General features: G+C 44.0%; 1 protein-coding gene across 1 annotated transcript in view; it reads left to right on the forward strand.

The window, feature by feature from the left end:
• LOC137760541 (eukaryotic translation initiation factor 4E transporter-like) overlaps positions 1-20,429 on the forward strand; it is a 197,549-nt gene that overhangs the window by 156,743 nt on the left and 20,377 nt on the right. The window contains 4 exon segments of the mRNA XM_068537522.1: positions 12,012-12,113; positions 13,986-14,127; positions 15,340-15,558; positions 15,714-15,915. Coding sequence (XP_068393623.1) covers positions 12,012-12,113; positions 13,986-14,127; positions 15,340-15,558; positions 15,714-15,915 — 665 coding nt within the window.

Raw genomic sequence — 20,429 nt, forward strand, 5'->3', positions numbered from 1 at the left:
GGAATGGAATCCCATGGAAGGTATCTAGGGTCTTTTGCTCAATGTAATGTTTTTGAGATTAATCTATGTTTGTGGTGATCAGCAGGTTATTCTTGATTATTGCTCATTGTTAGTCCATTATGTGGATATATTACAATTTGCTTATCCATTAACCTGTTGATGAACAACTGAGTTCATTCCAGTCTGGGACTATTATGAATAAAGTTGCTGTTAAAATACTTATATAGTCTATTTATAGACCAACGTTTTCATTACTTAAAAGGATCCTTAAAAGTGGAATTTCTAGGACATAGAGTGGGTATATATTTTACATTATAACAAACTGACAAGCTGTTTTCATTCTAGTGACAGTATTATTTTGCATTCCCTCCAGAAATGTGTACCATTTCCATTTACTCCATATTCCTCACCCACACTTGATATTGTCAGTCTTTTTAATTTTACCCATAATGCAGATCCCTGATAACTAGTAATTTCGAGCATTTTCCTTGTGTGTTTTGGCCATTGGTTTCTCTTCTAATGTGAAATGTGTGTTTAAGTTTTTGACGATTTTTATGGAGTTTTTCTTTTCATGATTGATTTGTGAAACTTCTTTACATATTCTGGGTATAAGTTCTTTGTCAGATATAGGTATTGTGATTATTTTTCCCAATCTGTGACTTGCTTTTTTTTTATTCTTAATGACATATTTTGAAAGCCAAAGGTTTTTATGCTGATGAACTTCAATTTACCATTTTTATGGCTATTATGGATAATGCTTTTTTGTGTGTGTCTTAAGAAATCTTGGTCTACACCCAAGATCACAAAGATATTTTCCTAAGATTTTCTCTTGTTTTTTTCTTTACTCTAAGTTTACATCTATATTTCATCTCAAATTCATTTCTATATAAGGTGTAAGTTAAGGGTCTAGGTTAATCATTTTTTATGTATAGAAACAGTTATTACAGCACCATTTGTTGAAAACTTGGTCCTTTCTCCCACTGAAATATCTCTCAGTCTTAGACAACATATATGTGTGTGGGTTTATTTTGGGTCTTTCTATTCTACTTCATTGATCCATTTCTATTCTTGCTTTTTCTTGATTATTATCTTCATGGTTTTTAAATCAGATATTATATGTCCGTCAAATTCTTTTTAAAGATTATTTTAGCTAGTCTAGTTTTATTGCATCTGTGCATGATTTTAGAAACATCTTGTTGATTTCTACCAAAAAAAAAAAAAAAACCACAACAAACAAATTTGCATGTGTGTGTGTGTGTGTGTGTTAAATCAAAGTTTCAATTTGAGAGTAATTGACATCTTAACAGTATTATTTTCTAATTCATTAACAGTATATGTCTTTCTGTTTATTTGTCTTTCTTAATCTTCCTGTGAAATAGTTTATAGACTTCAGTATAAAGGTCTTGCACGTTAAAAAATCCTTAAATATTGTGTATTTGATGCTATTGAATCAAACAGTACTGTATTTTAACTTTTTAAACAATTGTTTGGTTTTAGTGTGAAGCAGGATTCAGCAAACTCTTTCTGTAAAGGGCCAGAACGTAAGTATTTTAGGCTTTGCAGATCATACACTTTCTGTCACAGCTACATAACTCTGCCATTGTAGCATGTTAGTACCCATAGACAATACATAAGCAAATGAGCTTTGGCTGTGTTCCAAACAAAATTTTACTTATAGACACTGAAATTTTATTTTTGTATAATTTTACATGTCACAAATGTTTTTATTTTTTTGGATGGTTGTCAACTATTTTAAAAAACTTTAAAGCATTCTTAGCTCACAGGCTCAAGAATTAAAAACAAAAAAAACAGGTGGCAGGCCAGATTGGGCTCACAGGCCATAGTTTGCCAACCTCTGACATGGAGAAAGCAATTGATTTTGATACTTTCATACCTGCAACTTGTTAAATTCACTTATAGTTCTATGGTTTTCCTTATAGTTGCATCCTGCTATTTGTTAAAATCACTAGCAGTTTTTGTGGATCCTTAGGATTTTCTATAAAACATGTGTGTCACCTATAAGCAATAAGAGTTTTCATTTATCCTTTCCAAGCTTCAAGCCTTTTATTTCTTTTTCTTGCCTTATTGAAACAACTAGAACCTCCAGTACAATGTTGCATAGAAGTGATGATAATATACATCATGACTTGTTCCTGATGGGGGAATGAGTTCAGCCTTTCACCACTATCCCTCACTATATGTCAGCTGTAGATCTTATATAGAGGCCCTTTATAAGACTGTGGAAATTTCCTGCTATTTCTAGTTTGCTGACAGTTTTTGTTATGAATGAGAGTTGATTTTTTCAGATAGTTTCTTGGCATTTACTGAGATGATCATATGGCTTTTCTCCTTTGTTATACTAATGTGGTGAATTACTTTAATTTTCTGATGTTGAACCAATCTTACATTCTTGTAATAAATTCTACTTGGCCATAATGTACTATCCTTTTTATGTACCTCTAGATTTTATGTGTTGATATTTTTAGTCATTTTGCATTCATGTGCTTGAGTTAATTTTCTTTCTTTTAATGTCCTCATTGGAGTTTGATGATGGGGTTACGCTGGCCCCAAAATGAATTGTGAAATGTCCCCTCCTCTTCTATTATCTGAAAGAATTGGTGGAAAATTAATATTATTCATGTCTTAAAAGTTGGGTAGAATTGACAATTGGGCCAGAAGACTTTGTGGAAAAGATTTTAAATTATGAATTCAATTTAAATATTAGATATAGGGCTATTCAGAGCTTCTATTTCTTCTTCTGTTAGTTTTGGTAAGTTTTATAGCTCAAGAAATTTTTTGAGTTTGTCTAAGTTCTTGAATTTGTTGGCATAAAGCTGTTCATACTATTCCCTATTACCATTTTAATGTTCATATAATCTGTAGTGATATCTCCTCTACCATTCCTGATACTAGTAATTTATATTTCTCTTCATGTTTCTCATATTTTCTTAGTCAGTTCAGGTTGCTATAGCAAAATATAGAGTGGGTGACTTAGACAACAGAAGACTGGGGAGTCCTGGATCAAGGTGCCAGCCAATTCACTTCCTGGTGAGGGCTCTCTTCATTGCTTGCAGATGGCCACCTTCTTACTGTGTCCTCCCATGGTGGAGAGAGAGAATGAGCTCTCTGGTACCTCTTCTCATAAGACACTAATCCTATTGAATCAAGGCCCCACCCTTTTGACCTCATTTAACCCTAATTACCTCCCTATAGGCCCTATCTCCAATGCAGTCACATTGGGGGTTAGGGCTTCAACAGGGCTTATATTTGGGGGAGAACGCAGTTCAGTCCATAGCACATTTCTTCTTGATAAATTGAAATCTTTGGATATGATCCTCTTTGTCTCTTACATGCTCTTTGTCTTGAAGTCTACTTTCTCTGACGTTATCATTTATTCATATATGCTTTCTTGTGCTTAGCATATCGTTTTCCATCTTCTTTGCTATCAGCCTGTCTGTGCCTTTATATTTAACGTGTATGTTTTGTATTCATCATATAGTTGGGTCTTGCTTTTTTAAGTAATCTGAGAATCTCTGACATTTATCTTAAGTATTGTGTCTGTGCTGGCTGTATCACCTGTTTTTGTTTGTTTTCTATTGGACTTATTTGTTCTTGGATTCTCTGTTTCTCCTTTCCTGTCTTCTTTTGAGTTAACTGAGTATGTTTTAGAATTCTAATCTATTTCCTTTAATGGTGTTTTAATTATGCTTCTTCATGTAATTCTTAGTATTTTCTTTAACGATTACAGTATATTGTTCTCCCCTTGGGCTCACTTGCGCATGTCAGTTCAGTGGTCAGTATGCATCCTTAACTTCTCTCAGTCTAACTTAACACTATACTACTTTGTTTATATAAGAACCTTATAACAATGCAATTCCATTTATACTCACTCTCACTCACTGGCTATTATTGTCATATATTTTATTTCTTCCTGCGTTGTAAACTCCACAATACACTGTTATTATTGATTCTCTAGACCATTTACTAACTGAAAGAATTGAAGAGAAAAACATATTTATATTTACCATTTCCAGTGTTTGTCCCTATTTTGGGTAGATCTGAAATTTCATCTGATATTATTTCCCTTTAGACTGAAGAACTTCATTTAGGATATTTTGTAGTGTGGGTCTGCTAACAATAAATATTATCCTCTTTCATTTATCTGAAAATGTTTTTAATTCACCTACTGTTTTTTGAGTTTTTGCTGGATAAAAAAAAAAACTCCTAGGTTAAAAGTTTTTTTTCCTTCCAGAACTTTAAAAATGTTACATTGTCTTGAGGCCTCCATTTATCGGAAATAAAATCAGCTTTTGTTATTATTCTTGTTCCCCAGTATTAATATGTTTCCTGCCCTCTAACTATCCTTACAATCTTTTCTTAATCTTGGGATTGCAGCAGTTTGGCTGTGATGGGTCTAGCTATGACTTTCTTTATAATTATCCTGCTTGGGATTTACTGAGATTCCCAATCTCAAGAGTTACTTTTATCAACTTTTTTTTTTTTTGTTAATTTTATTTATTTATTTGTTTATTTATGGCTGTGTTGGGTCTTCGTTTCTGTGCGAGGGCTTTCTCTAGCTGCGGCAAGCGGGGGCCACTCCTCATCGCGGTGCGCGGGCCTCTCACTATCGCGGCCTCTCTTGTTGCGGAGCACAGGCTCCAGACGCGCAGGCTCAGCAGTTGTGGCTCACGGGCCTAGTCGCTCCGCGGCATGTGGGATCCTCCCAGACCAGGGCACGAACCCGTGTCCCCTGCATTGGCAGGCAGACTCTCAACCACTGCGCCACCAGGGAAGCCCTTATCAACTTTTGAAATTATTTTTCTAATATTTTCTCAAATGTTTGCCTTTTTCTTCCATTCTTTCATTCATCTCACAGTTTGCTGAGGGTCTGTTTATTTTCAATATTTTTTACACATACACAGCTTTCCCTGTTAGCATCTTACATTAGTCTTATAAACTTGTTTTAACTAATGGACTAATACTGATGCATAATTATTAACTAAAGTCCATAGTTCATTGAGATTTTATTAGTTTTTATCTAATGTTCTTTTCTGTTTCATGATCCCATCCAGGATGCCACACTACATTCAGCTGTCATGTCTCCTTAGGCTCCTCTTGGCTGTGACAGTTCCTCAGACTTTCCTTGTTTTTGATGACCTTGAAAATTTTGAGGAGTACTGATCAAGTATATTGTTGGATGGCCTTCTATTAGAATTTGTCTGATGTTTTTCTAACGATTAGCCAGGGTGGGGTGGGGGTAATGGATTTGCAGGAGAAAGAGCACAGGAGTAAGGGACCACTCATATCCTGTCAAGGGTACAAGTATCAACGTGATTTATGACTGTTGAAGTTAGCCGTTCTCTCCTGGCCGAGGTAGTGTTTGTCAGGTTTCTCTACTATAAAGTTATTCCCCCCACCCTTTCCACACTATACTCTTTGGAAGGAAGTCACTATGTGCAGCCCACACTTGAGTGGGGAGTTACGCTCCACTGCCTTGAGGTTGAAGAGATCTACATAAAGTATGGGGATTCTGCCCGAGAGATTTGCATCTTTTCCACAATTTATTAATTAATTCAATCTTTTTTATTATATAAGTTTCAAGTGCACAGCATTGTAATTTGACATCTGTGTACACTACAAAGTGATCTCCACCACAAGTCTAGCTATCATCCATCACCATACAGTTGACCCCCTTCACTCATTTTGCCCACCCCCCACCCCCTTTCCCTCTGATAACCACTAATCTGATCTCTGAGTTTGCTTTTATTTTCTTTTCTTTGTGCATTTGTTTTGTCTTTTAGACACCACATATGAGTGAAATCATATGGTATTTGTTTTTCTCCATCTGACTTATTTCACTTAGCGTAATACCTTCAAGGTCCATCCGTGTTTTCACAAATGGCAGGATTTCATTCTTTTGTATTGCTGAGTAGTACTCCATTGTGTATATACCACATCATTTTTATACATTCATCCATGATTGGACACGGGTTGTTTCCATATTTTGGCTATTGTAAATAATACTGCAATGAACATATGGGTGCATATATCATTTTGAATTAGTGTTTTCGTATTCTTCAGATAAATACCCCAAAGGGGAATTTCTGGGTCACATGGTAGTTTTATTATTAATTTTTTGAGGAATCTCAACAAATTCCATAGTGGCCGCGCCGGTTTACAGTGCCACCAACAGTGAATGAGGGTTCCCTTTTCTCCACATCCTCTCTAACATTTGTTATTTCTTATCTTTTTGATAATGGCCATTCTAGCAGGTGTGAAGTGATATCTCATTGTGGTTTTGATTTGCATTTGCCTGATGTTGAACAGCTTTTCATGTACCTGTTGGCCACCTGTACATCTTCTTTGGAAAAATGTCTATTCAGATCCTCTTCCCACTTTTTTTTTTTTTTGAAGTTTCTTTTTTTTTTTTTAATTGGAGTATAATTGCTTTAAAATGCTGCATTAGTTTCTGCTGTACAATGAAGTAAATCAGCCATATGTATACATATATCCCCTCCCTCTTTTTTTTTTTAATCAGGTTGTTTGTTTTTGAATTGTATGAATTCTTTATATATTTTGGATAATAACCCTTTGTCAGACATATTATTTGCAAATATCTTCTCCCACTCAGCTTTCTTTCATGGACAGTGGAGTACCCTCAGGGCGGAAAAAAAATCTAACCATGGTTCTCACCCAGCGCGCTTCGCCGCTAGTAAGGGTCATATCCCCTCCAGTCTCTGCCAAATTTTGGCCGATCTTTATTCCCTTCAAAGAGTAGTCCTTTCATTTTTATAAACATTTTGTCTAGAGTTTATCATTGGCCCAATACAAGCTACTCTTCCAGGGTCAACATTCATAAGCTTAATATATAACTTTGATAGCCACCTTAAACCTACCAGAATCAAGACAAGGTAAAAGCAAATCAATGTGATTGTATAACCAAGAGGTTGTCTGACCATTATCTTGCTTTGTCTCTCTGAGCCTTTATTTACTCAGCTGTAGAAGGGCTAATAATTCCCACCTTCTAGGGTTGTGGTGAAGGCTAAGGAATGTGAAACACAATAGGTGCTCACCAAATGTGAGTCCCTTCTCTTCTCCCTCAGTAGAGATACCCATGTGTTATTGCCTACAGACCAACCCCTGAACCAGGAATGCAATGCTGCTCCCACCTTTTTCCTGCCAGCCTCTCCCCGCAATGCCTGGCTTTTACTGGCTTCTGGTCTTTACACCCAGCCTATCCTATCCCCAGGTAACCTCTTTAGGAATAAAGCCTGCTTGTAGGCCTGCAACCTCCTTAGCTGTATATTTCTAGCTCTTTATAAAGGAAGATAACTATTTGGGGCATTCATACTTTCTTTCAACCAATGCTATCGAGTACCTACTATGTTCTGACCTCTGTCCTATGTGCTGGGGAGTCAGCAGTGAACAGAAAGAGAATATCTCTGCTCTTATTATATTCAGTGGAGGGGGCAGGCACTAGACCAGTAGGTCAAATACATAGTATGTAAAATGGTGTAAATGGAGTACAGGAATGAGGATACTGCAGGGTTTTCTTAAGGATGTTTCTTTTTATCTTTATTTTATTTCTATAAATGTATTACCTTTAAAAACCATTAAATATAGTACAAAAAGAGTATAGAAATGGACTTCCTGACAAAATGTTTAATAAGGTATGTAACAATAGGATAAAGTTGCCATGAGAGAAAAGATTGCCAGTCATCATGTTGCTGACTATAGCAGCCCATGCTGTCAGCTGGAAAGCTCAGAAGGACCTCAAGAAAACTTTAAAAATATTTTGTGTAAGGAGGAGTCTGCATTTTTTAAATAGTAAGGTCAGGAAAGGTGACATTGTGAACAAATGCTGAAAAGAGCGAACCGCACAGATATTTGGGGAAGAGGGAACAGCAAGCGAAAAGGCCCTGAGGTGAGAGCGTTTCTGGCTGTTGGAGGAACAGTGAGAGCACAGTGTGGCCAGAGCAGAGGCATTAAGCTGAGAGCAGGAGAAGAGGGTTATGAGCATTCAGACTGCTTAGAACTTTGCAGATCATTTAAAAACCCACCCTCACCCCGTCTCCCAACATTTAGGGAGTGGGAGAAGAGGAGAAATCAGCAGAAGAGACAGAAGTCGAGGCCAGCAAGGTGGGAGGAAAACTGAAAGGGTGTGGTGTCCTGGAAGGAAAGGAGGCAGGAGTGATTATGTCACCGAGTCCGAGGTCATACTCCTCACCACGCGACAGGACGACAAATCAAGAGACGAGGTGTTGGGGCAACGAATAGCAACTTTACTTGGAAAGCCAGCAGATCAAGAAGAGAGCGGACTAGTGTCCCAAAGAACCATCTCACCCAAGTTAGAATTCAGGCTTCTTTTATACTAAAAGGGGAGGGGGTGTGGCTTGTTGCTGGGAACTTCTTGGTGCTGGAGTTCTTTGTTCCTTCAGCCGTCCACATAGGTCCAGTCACAATGTTCCTATAAAAACCTCCAACAAGACGAATGTTATTCTCTGTTCTACAACTTTTTCTTTTTCTTTTTTTTTTTTTTACCATTTTTTAATTGAAGTATAGTTAATTTACAATGCTGTGTTAGTCTCAGGTGTACAGCAAAGTGATTCAGTGATACATATATGTTCTGCCACTTTTTATCTCTATGTGAATGGAGAAGGTCAGAGCCTTGAGAATGGGCTGTCCTGTATATGGCAGGCTATAGGCAACATTCTTGGAGCAAAAGCAACAGAATACAAAGGTTCAAGTAAAAGAAACAGATCCAGTATGGAGTCAGATTTGTTCTTCCCTATTATAATTATGTGTGCAAGATGAGGACTGAGACTTGTCCACTGGATCCAACAAGGAGGTCACTTGGATCCATGACAAGAGCTGCTTAAGTGAATGCGTATGGGCACAACTCAGTCAAGTTCAAGAGAGGAGGAGAGCAAAGGGTCAAGGGAGGTTTATTTCTCTTTTAAGTGGGAGAAATGTTTGCACACTGTATGCTAATGGGAATGATTGGATGAGGAAGGGAACATTTGATGATGAGGAAGAAAGAGAGAAATGGTGCAGCTGTGCTCCTGAGTAGGTCTTCTGCCCCTCTTCTGTCACAGGCACCAATTTTCTTTTTCTTTTTTTTTAATTTTTATTGGAGTATAGTTGCTTTACAATGTTGTGTTAGTTTCTACTCTACAGCAAAGTGAATCAGCTATACGTATACATATACCCCCTCTTTTTTGGATTTCCTTCCCATTTAGGTCACCACAGAGCACTGAGTAGAGCTCCCTGTGCTATACAGTAGGTTCTCATTTAGAGATAGTTATCTATTTTATACATAGTATCACTAGTGTACATATGTCAATCCCAATAGAGGTTCCTTAAAAAACTAAACATAGAACTACCATGTGACCCAGCAAAGCCACTACTGGGCATATACCCAGAGAAAACCATAATTCAAAAAGACACATGCACCCCAAATTTCACTGCAGCACTATTTACAATAACCAGGACATGGAAACAACCTAAATGTCAATCAACAGAGGAACAGATAAAGAAGATGTGGCACCAATTTTCTATTGGGAGCCACCCTCCCCTACCATTGGTCAAAATGGTCCGAATGAGGCTGCCTCATTGCCTGGCTACCAGCATGGGCAACCTGACCAAGCCTCGCCAATAGCAGTCCTGCAGCCACAGGCCAGTGATTAGTTTAGAAGGGGTCATGTGACCCACGATGGGCCAATCAGAGTGAATGAGCGTCTGCTCTGGGAGTTTTGCTGGACACCAGGGAAGGAGAGGCTTTCTGTCCACTGGGGTGACTGCACAGATAGGGAGTAGACCCAGCTGTGTCTGTGCCCAGAGCCTGTGTCAGTGCAACCTCACCCAGCTGCCTGCCCGACAGGGAGCCTATCACAGAGCAGAATAATAATAACCATGCAATAGACTGCCTTTCTGGAGCCTGACTGCCCCCGACTCACACTGGTCCTTCTCTGCTGTATGACTCGGCTTTATCTCCTTTATACTTATCATCACTATCTGAAACACATAATTTCATCTATTTACTTATTTTTTTGTCTTCCCCCCAAGGTCTATCTTTTCCACTGTTATATCTCCAGGATCTAGAATTGTTCCCGGCACAGAGTAGGGCTCCAAATAAATATTAGCTGATTGAATAAGCAAATATGTAAGAATGAACTACAGCTGTATATTCATACTCAGCCATGCCTCACTTATCCAGGAATCAAGCATCTGGCCAGCTTCAGCTATCTGGAATGCAACAGGAAAACTCAGAAAGCCTTAGAATTACCAAAATGCAGGTTACATGAGCCATGTCTGAAAGCACAAGTTTTTTGTACTTTTAAACAGAGGTGCCCCCTTCATGTCCTCACTTAGAGATCAGGGACTAATGCAGACATGGCTCTAACATGCCTGGTGATCTGGTTCCCCACCCATGACAGGTTAGAGACAGGACTTTGGGGGCATTAGAGGGTCAGAAACACTGACACCAGCAAGAAGAAACATGGGGCGCTCAGGAGACTCGAAAACACTGGAAAGTCGATGACAGAACTTCAAGTGAGAGCAGGCTGGGCCCTGAATGTAGCGTGAGGGGTCTTGGGGGACACCCTAGGGTTAGAACATGTAGGGGAGGTGGTGATGACTCAAGGTACACAGCAAAGCTGAAATTATCCTCCACAGTCCCCTTTCTAGAGCTAGGGAGATGTGCAGTACATTTTATTCAACTATTTTAAAAATAGATTGAGTCCATGCAGAAAAGTAAGCAGCAGAAATAGAAATCACCCATCATCTTACTAAGAGAGATGCCTCCTTGGGGATCACATGGCCCATGCAGTGGTTGGTTCTGCTCTCTCATTCCCAGATCATGCACTGTGCTCCACACCATGACTTTTGTTGGCTGCATAATATTCCATCACATGGACACACACTATATCATGTAACTGTTCCTCTATTGGACGGTCTGTCTCCAGACATTGGCTGCTATCAATAACTCTATAGTGAACATCATTATATGTAAGCCTGAGTGCTCAGCCCTGATTATGTTTCCTGATGGTAGAATTGCTGCCTCAAAGATATGGGCGTTTTGGATTTTTTTTATACATACTGTGAAATTTATCCATTCAGAAGCTGGGTATAGGGCCTTTTAGATGCTAAATTAATCACAGCTCAGTGGACAACAAAATAAGCTCATTACAGAAAAGCTTCTGTAACTTCTCATCCCTGGATAGTAACTGACTGGTGTCCCCTGGTGGACAATTGTGTGTGTGTGTGTGCACGTGTGTACACATATGTGTCCAGCACCTTCCTTGTGTGCATGGCACATTTCCCATCCTCCACGTCACTGGTACTAACCAACTACCTTGTGAGCTATACAGGGTGTGTACTGTCGCTCCCATTTGACAGATGAAGACACTGAGGCTCAGAGGGCATGTGTGGTACAGTGAAAGGAACATGAGCAGACACACGTGGGTTTGAATCACAGCTCTGCTGCTGGGTGAGCTTGACCTGTCTCTAGAGCCTCAGTCCTTTTGTATATAAAATGAGGGTAGAAACACCTGCCTTACAAGAGAGGATGAAATGAAAGGGCAGATGGAAAGTGTCTGGTACAAGCTGGGCAATAAATGCTCAAGCAATGATATTTGTGGTCATTGTTAGCAAAGTCACTTGTCAAGGTCACAGAGGCAAAATTGAACCCACATCTTCTAACCACAAGTCAAGTGCTAATTCCGGATACCACCTGCCTTTGAACCACATGCCCAAACTGACGAGGGAAGATTTTGAATTAGTCTCCATGTGGGGTTGTTGTTGCTGAGTCTCCAGAAGACTGCCTTGCTGTGAATCCAAAGGAGACACTGGTCCTGATTGAACTAATTTTAAGAATAATATAACCTATAGAGGTGAATGGCCGTCAGCTTGTGGTCCACTGGGACTGGGAGATCTTTCTCATGTTGACTAAACCCCAGCCTGTGTCAATGTCCTCTCAGCCTGATATCTGAGTATCCACCCTCTCCCCCCAGAGCCCTGGCCAAGTTTGCTGACAGCAGAGCTGAAAGAATCCCTCCCTCACCCGGACATGTCTTTGGGAAAGTTATTCCAGCTGCCAGGCCAGACCATGCTGGGTAATGGATGGCCTCTCTTTAATGCTGTCTGGGAGATGGGCTCTTCCTTAATCGTCTGCAGTGTCATTAAGAGATAAAATGTTTGCTCTATGGAGCTCCTGATGGCCTTTAGAAATTGCAACTTAAGCACCAACCAAGAAGGGCGGCTCAAGGCTTAACCCTCGCCTTCCCAGCACAGACCCAGGCCTTGGCCACTTGGGTCTACAGATCACTGGCCTTGACTCCCAGGGAGCCCCTGGGTTCCGTTTCCAGCTCTTCTCTGCCCAGGGAGCAGGTGTATGTGAGGGCAGAGGGAGGGCAAAGGAAGAAGAGGAACCCTTGACCCCTGAGGCACTCAGTTCAGGGGTTTGTAGACAGAGGACCCTCCCCCAGGCTGGTTACAGAGCAGAGCACTGGAAGGCCCTCATTGGGGGCTGGGTGACTTTGGGCCACTCCCTTAACCTCTCTGTGTCAGGCTCCTACAGGGCAGAGGGGCTGGAGGGGCCTCCCAGCTCTGAAGTTCTAGGGTCTGTTTCATGGCAAGTAGAGCCTGGTTCCCTGAGAGGGGTGACATGTGCATGCCCCCACCCAGGTCCCTGTTCCCTGCTGGGACCACATGTCACATGTGACCAGGTGAGGATGCCACCCCTGGGGACAGCAGGTGACCTGGATGAGCTAACAGAGAGGAGGGAGCCCCTGTTACCGAGAATCCCTTGGGAGCCCAGCACTGTGCCGGGACTACCCCCCACCCTACACAAACACACACACACACACACACACACACAAACACACAATACACAGCACCAGCCTCACAACAACCCTGTGAGGACAGGGTGTCATTACCCCCACTTCACAGCTGACAACGCTGAGGCCCCGAGCGGTAAAGGGACCTCGTCCAAGGTCACACCAAAAGCAAGTTATATCCAGGTCTGTCTGATTCCAAAACCCAAACTCTTACCCATCACAGCACCGGCAGGAGCACACAGGAGAGAGAGGGCTCACCCTGACCCCTCCTCTTCCCACCTCCCTGCTTGTGCATGTGCAGTTCCCCCCTCCTAGCACGCCTTCCCTCCTCTATCCAAGTCCTACGCAGCCCGAGGCCTGCCTTTTCCAGGAAGTTCTCCTTGAAGACTGACAGCCAAACCCCCGATGCCTCCACCCAGCTGGCTCCCTGGTTGTTCAATTTCCCAACATCATTTTAGATTTTGGTGCCATGTGGCCCAGACACAAACATTAGCTCATTTCATCATCTCACCAGGTTAATCGATATTTACTGGGCACTGACTTGGAGTCAGGCACTGCGGGGTCACAGATGGCATGGGAACAAATGTCCACTGAGCTCCTGCAGATCCCCCCACCCTCATGCCCGGTGGGAGCCCAAGTGTGGTCCCTGCAGGCCCCTCACCCTGTTGGAGGATGAGGAACCTGAGGCCCAGAGAACGGGGGTGGGTATGAGGTGCCGCTCGGGTCCGGCGGTGAGTCAGGGGCCGGGACTCAAAACCAGGCCAGACTCCAGATCCAACCCCACCCCCTTACCTGCCCCCGGAACTCCTTAAACCCCTCAGCTGGGGCAGGATTGATCCTGGAGCCTGGAGCCTTCTGGTCTCACAAGTGGGGCTCAGGCGGCCATAGCTGTACAGAGAGGAGGAGGGACAGAGGCAGCAAGGCAGGACTCTATGTCATCCCTCAGGGACACCCAGGGCCCTGTCACCCTCAGTGACGTGCTCCCCACCTCTGTTGACTCCAGGCTGTGCCTGCACCTGGGGACTCTGTCCACCCCCTTCCCCCAACTTTCCCCAGGTCCCCGCTCCAGCTGAGAAGCCTCAGGGCATAAATTAATCCATCTTCAGCCTTCGGGCTCCAGATGCCCTTTCCCCTTGCCTCCCCGGGCAGGTCCCTCTCCAGCTCGATTCTCAGAGAAATATTCAAGGAGCAGGTGGTGCCGCGGTGCCGGGCCCGGGAGGGTGAGGCCTGGCCCGGGACTGGCGCCGGCTGGGAACTCCCACCCTGGGAGCTGGTAATGACGGGGCCCAGCGTGAGAGGGGGACGGCCTCTGTGCAGCACAGACGTGTCTGCTCGTGGGGACAGTGAAGCCCTAGTGCCCTCCCAGCACTGGACTCGGCTCTGGGGCCACGTGGGGCGGCTGGGGTGCGTCCCTGCTTTGCTGATGGAGGACTTGCTTGGTAAGGAGTGTCACCTCATGAACCCCCCTGGGCGCCCCCTCCCAGGCTTTATGTTCTCAGCCAGCCTGGATTTGAAAGAAGGAGGGAGAGGCTGAGAGAGAGGATGTCAAATCCCAAGCTGTCACAATTGCAAGAGGCTTAAGAAATGAAGCCTAAGTCACTTGTTACACGTGGGAGACTGAGCCCAGCGTCCACAGTTAGCAGTGGAGCTGGGACTAACCCGGACTAGCCAGGGCTTCTGACGGCCGTGTACCTGTGTGAAATGGTGTGTGCATGTGTGTGTGTGTGTGTGTGCGCACCTGTGTGTGTGCACACATGCACGTGCACATCTGCCTCTGAGTGTATATGATGGTCTTAAGTTGTGTGTTAAACAGCCTCAGGGCGCACATGTGAAAGTCACATTTGTCCCAGGGTGTGGGCATGTATGAGTGTGACCTGATGTGTGACAGGGACCTGAGGTGGACAGTGGCCGTCCCCTAGGGTGAGGGTGGGTCGTGTGGGTGCCTGTCTCAGCAGGTCCCCTGAGCTTATCCTGACTGAAGCTGGACCCTGTCTCTGGGCTGATGCCCTTCCCCCTCCAGAGAATTTCCAGTTCTTGGCCAGGGGCAGCAAGGAACTCAGTTGTTTCTATTTGGTCTTTAGATTATGAAACAAAAATTAGATCTAAACTCTTTGTGGGGAGGTAATTTTTCCTAATCACTCACCCTGCTGCACAGATCTCCACAACTTGATTACGTCTAATTAGATTAATTGGACAGAAAGTAATTTCTTTTCTCTGAGAATATGAACTACAGAGAAGGGGGGCCGTTGGAGGCCGGTGACTCCCTGCCCCCCGACAAGTCTGGCCTGGTGAGGACAGGCCGTGCATGGGGCCGGGTCCAAGGCCTCGCTCCAACCTCTCCTCTCTCTCTGCTTCTCTCTCCTTGTCACTTGCTCTGTCACTGAGTCCCTCTGTGTCTCTGGCTGCCCCTGTTCCCAACTCTCTCCTGGTCTGGGCTTCAGCGGCCCCGGGTCTGTCCTGACCGTGCTGGGGTTCACCCTCCTGCACCCCTTCTCTCTGCCAGGAGATGACCCAGGGCTTTCCCTGTGAGAGGTGTGACGAGGAGGACAGAGGCACAGCAGGACTGGCCCAAGGTCACCTTCCGCAGCAGCTGAGCACTGCAGAGGGCGGCCTGCAGGGCCAGGCTGGACCACGCCAGCTGCGGGGCTCAGGGAGCTTCCGGCTGGAAGAACGGGGTCTGGGCAGTTCTGAGGGCGGCGGGACCGGCCATGCTGGGCAGAGGGTGGCTGAAGGGTCTGGGCATTCCTGTCCCCCCCACGGCCCAGGCCGGGGACTGCCACCTGCAGGGGCGTGAGGCAGAGAGCCCCTGGCCCCAGACACTTCTCCATCCCGGGGTCCTGGCCCGAGCTCAGCACCCGCCTCCCCATCTGTTTGCAGAGTCATAAAGCTGGGCCGTCCTCGGCTGCTGCCTCCCTGGAGCCCCATCCAGGGGGACGCCCTGCCCTGCCCACCTTGCTGTCTCTCCCCGCCTCTGTCCCCTGTCCACGCTGTCCCGACCTGGTCCAGGGCACCATCTTCTCTCCCCAGATGCTGTACGGCCGCCCCACTGTCCTGGACCCGGCCCCCTTCTCCAACTCCAGTGCGCAATCTACAGCTTAAATGAACATGCCACGCCCCCTCTCAAAGACCTTCCATGGCCCCCGCTTCTCTGAAGACTAAAATCCCAACAATTCACACGGATTGCAGGGCTCTTGTAAACTGGCCACGCAGACCTCCTCAGCCCCATCTCTCACCACCCCCGGCTCCCACTCTGACCCCACAGACCCAGCTGTGTGCAGGCCTTGGCACATGCTGGTACGTCTTTCCAGAACACCCTTTCCCAGGCTCTGCCTGACACCAGCTTTCTTACAGCTTTGCTCAGTGGGCAACGCTAACAGCGGGTGTGTCGAACTGGTGTGTGTGCTCCGGGCTATGGGCATAATTATCTCATTTAATATAACTCCTCTGTGGGGATCATCATTATTCCCATTTTACAGAAGAGGAAACTGTAGTTCAGAGACACGAAGCACCTGGCCAAGGTCACTAGGCTGGGAAGTGGTGGAGCTGGGATTTGAACCCAGGTCATTTGCATGATGTCAACTCTCCCCATCCCACCCATCGTCTCCCAGACTAGGGTCCACTCCTCTGTACTCTCGTGCTCCCCCTACACAAGCATTTGTCTGATTGTTCTGAAATTGTCAGTTTCCCCATCTCCTCATCAGGTCTGGGCTGTGAGTGCCCCACGGCCACCCCGGGTCTCAGCTGTTTCTAATGCCCAGAGCCTAGGGTAGGACTAGGTGGACACTTGGCCAGAGTCTGATGCCCAAAGAATGGGCAGTGGCAGCCCCTCCAAGCCGCTGGGCCCCTCCCTCTCGTGCGCTCCCCTCCCACCACTCGATACCTCAATAAGCAAAGCCTTTAAACCAAAAACAATTTTACAGTTAATTTGAGTTAATCACAGCTGCTCTTTCTGGAAACTATCTTCCCTAAATTGTCTGCAGAGAGGCAAGCGACCTGCCTGGAAGCCCCCCTCCCCTTCTTCCATCACAGAGCCCTGGAATCACAGGAGGTGGTAGGAGGAGTTGAGACCCCAAGAATTCAAGTCTGCTGTCATGGTATGTGCCGTGGTGGGCACCGGGGTACAGCAGGGAATGAGATGGATTCACTCCCCACCCTCACGAGACTCACCATCTAATAAGGAAACCAAGTTTGAACAAATAATCACACAAGGGATTGTGTAGTTATTGTTGAGTTGTAATAAGTTAATCATGCAGAAGTCTGATTATACTAACTATACAACCCTGGCAACTTGTTAAACCTCTTAGAGCCTCAGTTTTCCCATCTGTCAATGGAGATCCTAATGGCATCTCTCTCACGGGGTTTTGTGAAAATCCAGTGAAATGTGTAAAGCTCTTAGCCTAGCACCTAGCACTTTGTTGGTTGTAGCATACATTATGGGCCATATTCTTTTGCTAGGGCTGCCAGAACAAAATATCAGACTGGGTGGCTTAAACAACAGACATGTATTTTCTCACAGCTCTGGAGGCTAGAAGTCGGAGGTCAAGATTCAACACAGTTGATTTCTTCTGAGGCCTCTCTCCTTGGCTTGTAAGTGGCCATCTTCTCCTGGTGTCTTCACATGGTCTTCCCTCTGCGTGTGTGTCCGTCCTAATCTCCTCTTCTTATAAAGACACGAGTCATAGTGGATTAGGGCCCACGCATGTGACCTCATTTTAACTTAATCATCTCTTTAAAGATTCTACCTTCAAATACAATCACATTCTGAGGTACTGTGGGTTAGGGGGGTCAACATATAAATTTGGAGATGGTGGGGACCCAATTCAGCCCATAGCAGTATGCATCCAAGAGAATGTAGTGCATGTATCCACAAATCACGTACCTGTAAGTGTTCATAAAATCTTTACTTTTAGTAGTCAAAAAAGAAAACAACCCAGATGTTCATCTATGAGAGAATGATAAATAAATTGTGGTAGACTAAAAAAGTGGAATTACACAACACTTTTAAAACATGAACAAACTATTAATATGCACAAAACATGTATAAGTATCACAGACATGGTCAGCAAAAAAAAAAAACTGGACCAAAAAAGTGCTTTATGATTCCATTAATAGGGACTAACCTATAGCATAGAAGTCAGAATAAGAGTTATCATTCAGGGCTGGGGTCTTAACCAGAAAGGGGAACAAAGAAACTTTCTGGGGTACTAGAAATGTGCAACATCTTGATCTGGGTGGTGGTTTCATAGGTGTACACATTTGTAAAAATTCATAGAGATATTGCATCAGCTTTTGCTATGTAGCAAACTTCAGATTTGGTGGTAAATAATAGTCAGTTATTTAGTTCACAATTCTATTGGCTGTCTGTGCAATTGATCAGGTCGAGGCTAGCTCAGTGTCTCTCTGATGCTGATTCTCATGGGTCTGTGGTTGGCTAGAACTGCAGATTGCAGCTGAATGATCTAGGGTGGCTTCACTCACACATCTGGTAGGTGGCAAGCTATTAGCTGAGGCACCTCCATTCTCCTTCATCTGGGCTCTCACCCTCCAGCACATTAGCTCAGGTTCACTCCCATGTCTCCAAGTGCAGCAAGAGAAGGAAAGCCCATATCACCAAGCACTTTGAAGCATCTGTTTGCTTACTTCTTGCTAGTGTTCCCATTGGTCAAAGCAAGGCTATTGGACAACGAAGCTTGAAGAGATGAAGAAACAGACATTCATTCTTGATGGGAGAATCTGAAATGCCACATCATGAGTGTAGATACAGAAAGGGAAAGAATTTATGCTTATTTTTACAATCCACCAAATATACACTTAAGATTTGTATATTTTGTCATATGCAAGTTATATCAATATGATAAACAAAGATACAAGGATTGGGTCTGATGATTACAAAAGGTACTCTTGGCCTAAGTAAGGCTTCCTTGTATTCTATTCTAACTAACCCTTTCCTAAAAAGAACCAAGATTCTATAAAGACAGAGGTTGTTACAAGATACGTGTGTGTGTGTGTGTGTGTGTGTGTGTATGGATGGGGAGTTGTAGTAGTTTCACAACTTGCAGCGTCAGTCAGGGTTTGCTCAGGTGGGATGGAGGTGAGATTATCAGTGGATTAAATTGTGAGGAGCTGGGCTTGGAACTCAGGCTGAGAAATGGACTGGGGAAGAGTAACATCCTGGGTCAGCTAGTGAAGCAAATGATTGCTTTTCAGCACGCTGGAGAGTTCTGATACAGCTAGAGGGCCTTTCTCTTCAGAGTCCTGGGACCACTCAGTTCCCTCTGTCTTCTCGGTAGAATGATCTGGTTATTAAAGGAAATTTACTCTTGCGAAACTATACATTATTGCCAGAAGTGAGGGCATGGGCGCTGGAACCAGACTGCCTGAGTTCAAGTCTTGGCCGCGCGACACAGCTGAGTGACCCTGGGGAAGTCAACAACTTACTTAACCTCTGTGCCATAGCTGCCTTGTCTATCAAATGAGGAAAATAATGGTAGCTGCCTCACAGTGTTGTGGTAAAGACCGAATCAAAACAAGGAAAGTAAGGAGCTTAACATAGTGGCTGGACATGGTAAATGCTAAGAAGTTATCTTTTTCTTACATAAGATGGAAAGGATTCCGAAGGTTTTCCATGACCCCAGATGTCTGACAAACTTGTTATATGACTTTAGGTGAGCTATATAACCTACCTGGCCACTGTTCCTATTCTGTAAAATGAAGCTATTTGCTTTTTCCACATTACTAGATTGTATCTTTTTACCAAAAGAATATATTCATATATCATTTGATAAAATAAACTAAAAACTAAAATAAAACAAAATAATAAAATAAAAAGGATATTGGACTAAGTGGCATTTATGGTCCCTATAAACCCTATCTTTTCTGGGTCTTGGATTCAGGACTTTGGATGGAGTGAGTCAGGCATGAGGGTTAAATAAGTGAGGATGACATTGGAGGCAGGCTGGGAGAGGACCCCAACTCTAAAGCATGTCAACCCTTCTAGCTCTTACACTATGCACCCCCCACTTTCCCAATATGCTGAGGCTTTTGGTCCCTCTGATCTCTGATACACAGGAACCCACCACACTTTCCCATTGCTTCAGCCGTGCTGGCATTGTTGTAGCTTCTTGACTTTCCCTCCTCAGAGCCTTCCCACATTCTGTGCCCTTCTCCAGGAGTGTGCAATATCATTCAGAGTCTTCCAAATGGAGTGACAAAAACAATTGAAACCCATTTAAATAAAAGAAATAAAAAGGGGGATTAGTTGGTTCATTCACCTGAAAAATCCAGGAGTTAATAGCTTCAGGTACAGCTGGATCCAGGAATTTAAATGCTATCATTTTGGAACACAGTCTTCGCATCTCCTCTGTATCGGCATCATTCACAGTCACTCTCTCCCCTCTGGGTGGGGAAGAAATGCTGGTAGTGTCAGACTTCTGTCACGCTGGCATCACACCCTACATTCCCGATAGCTTTAACACAGTCTCTGCTATGATTCCCATTGACCTGCATTTAGTCATCTGCCCACTCCTGAAACAATCACTGTAATCAGGGGGGTAAAGTGCACTGAGTGGCCAGGCCTCGGTGGCAGGAACCAGG

Source organism: Eschrichtius robustus, chromosome 3 (assembly GCF_028021215.1).
Source record: "Eschrichtius robustus isolate mEscRob2 chromosome 3, mEscRob2.pri, whole genome shotgun sequence".
Classification (NCBI taxonomy): domain Eukaryota; kingdom Metazoa; phylum Chordata; class Mammalia; order Artiodactyla; family Eschrichtiidae; genus Eschrichtius; species Eschrichtius robustus.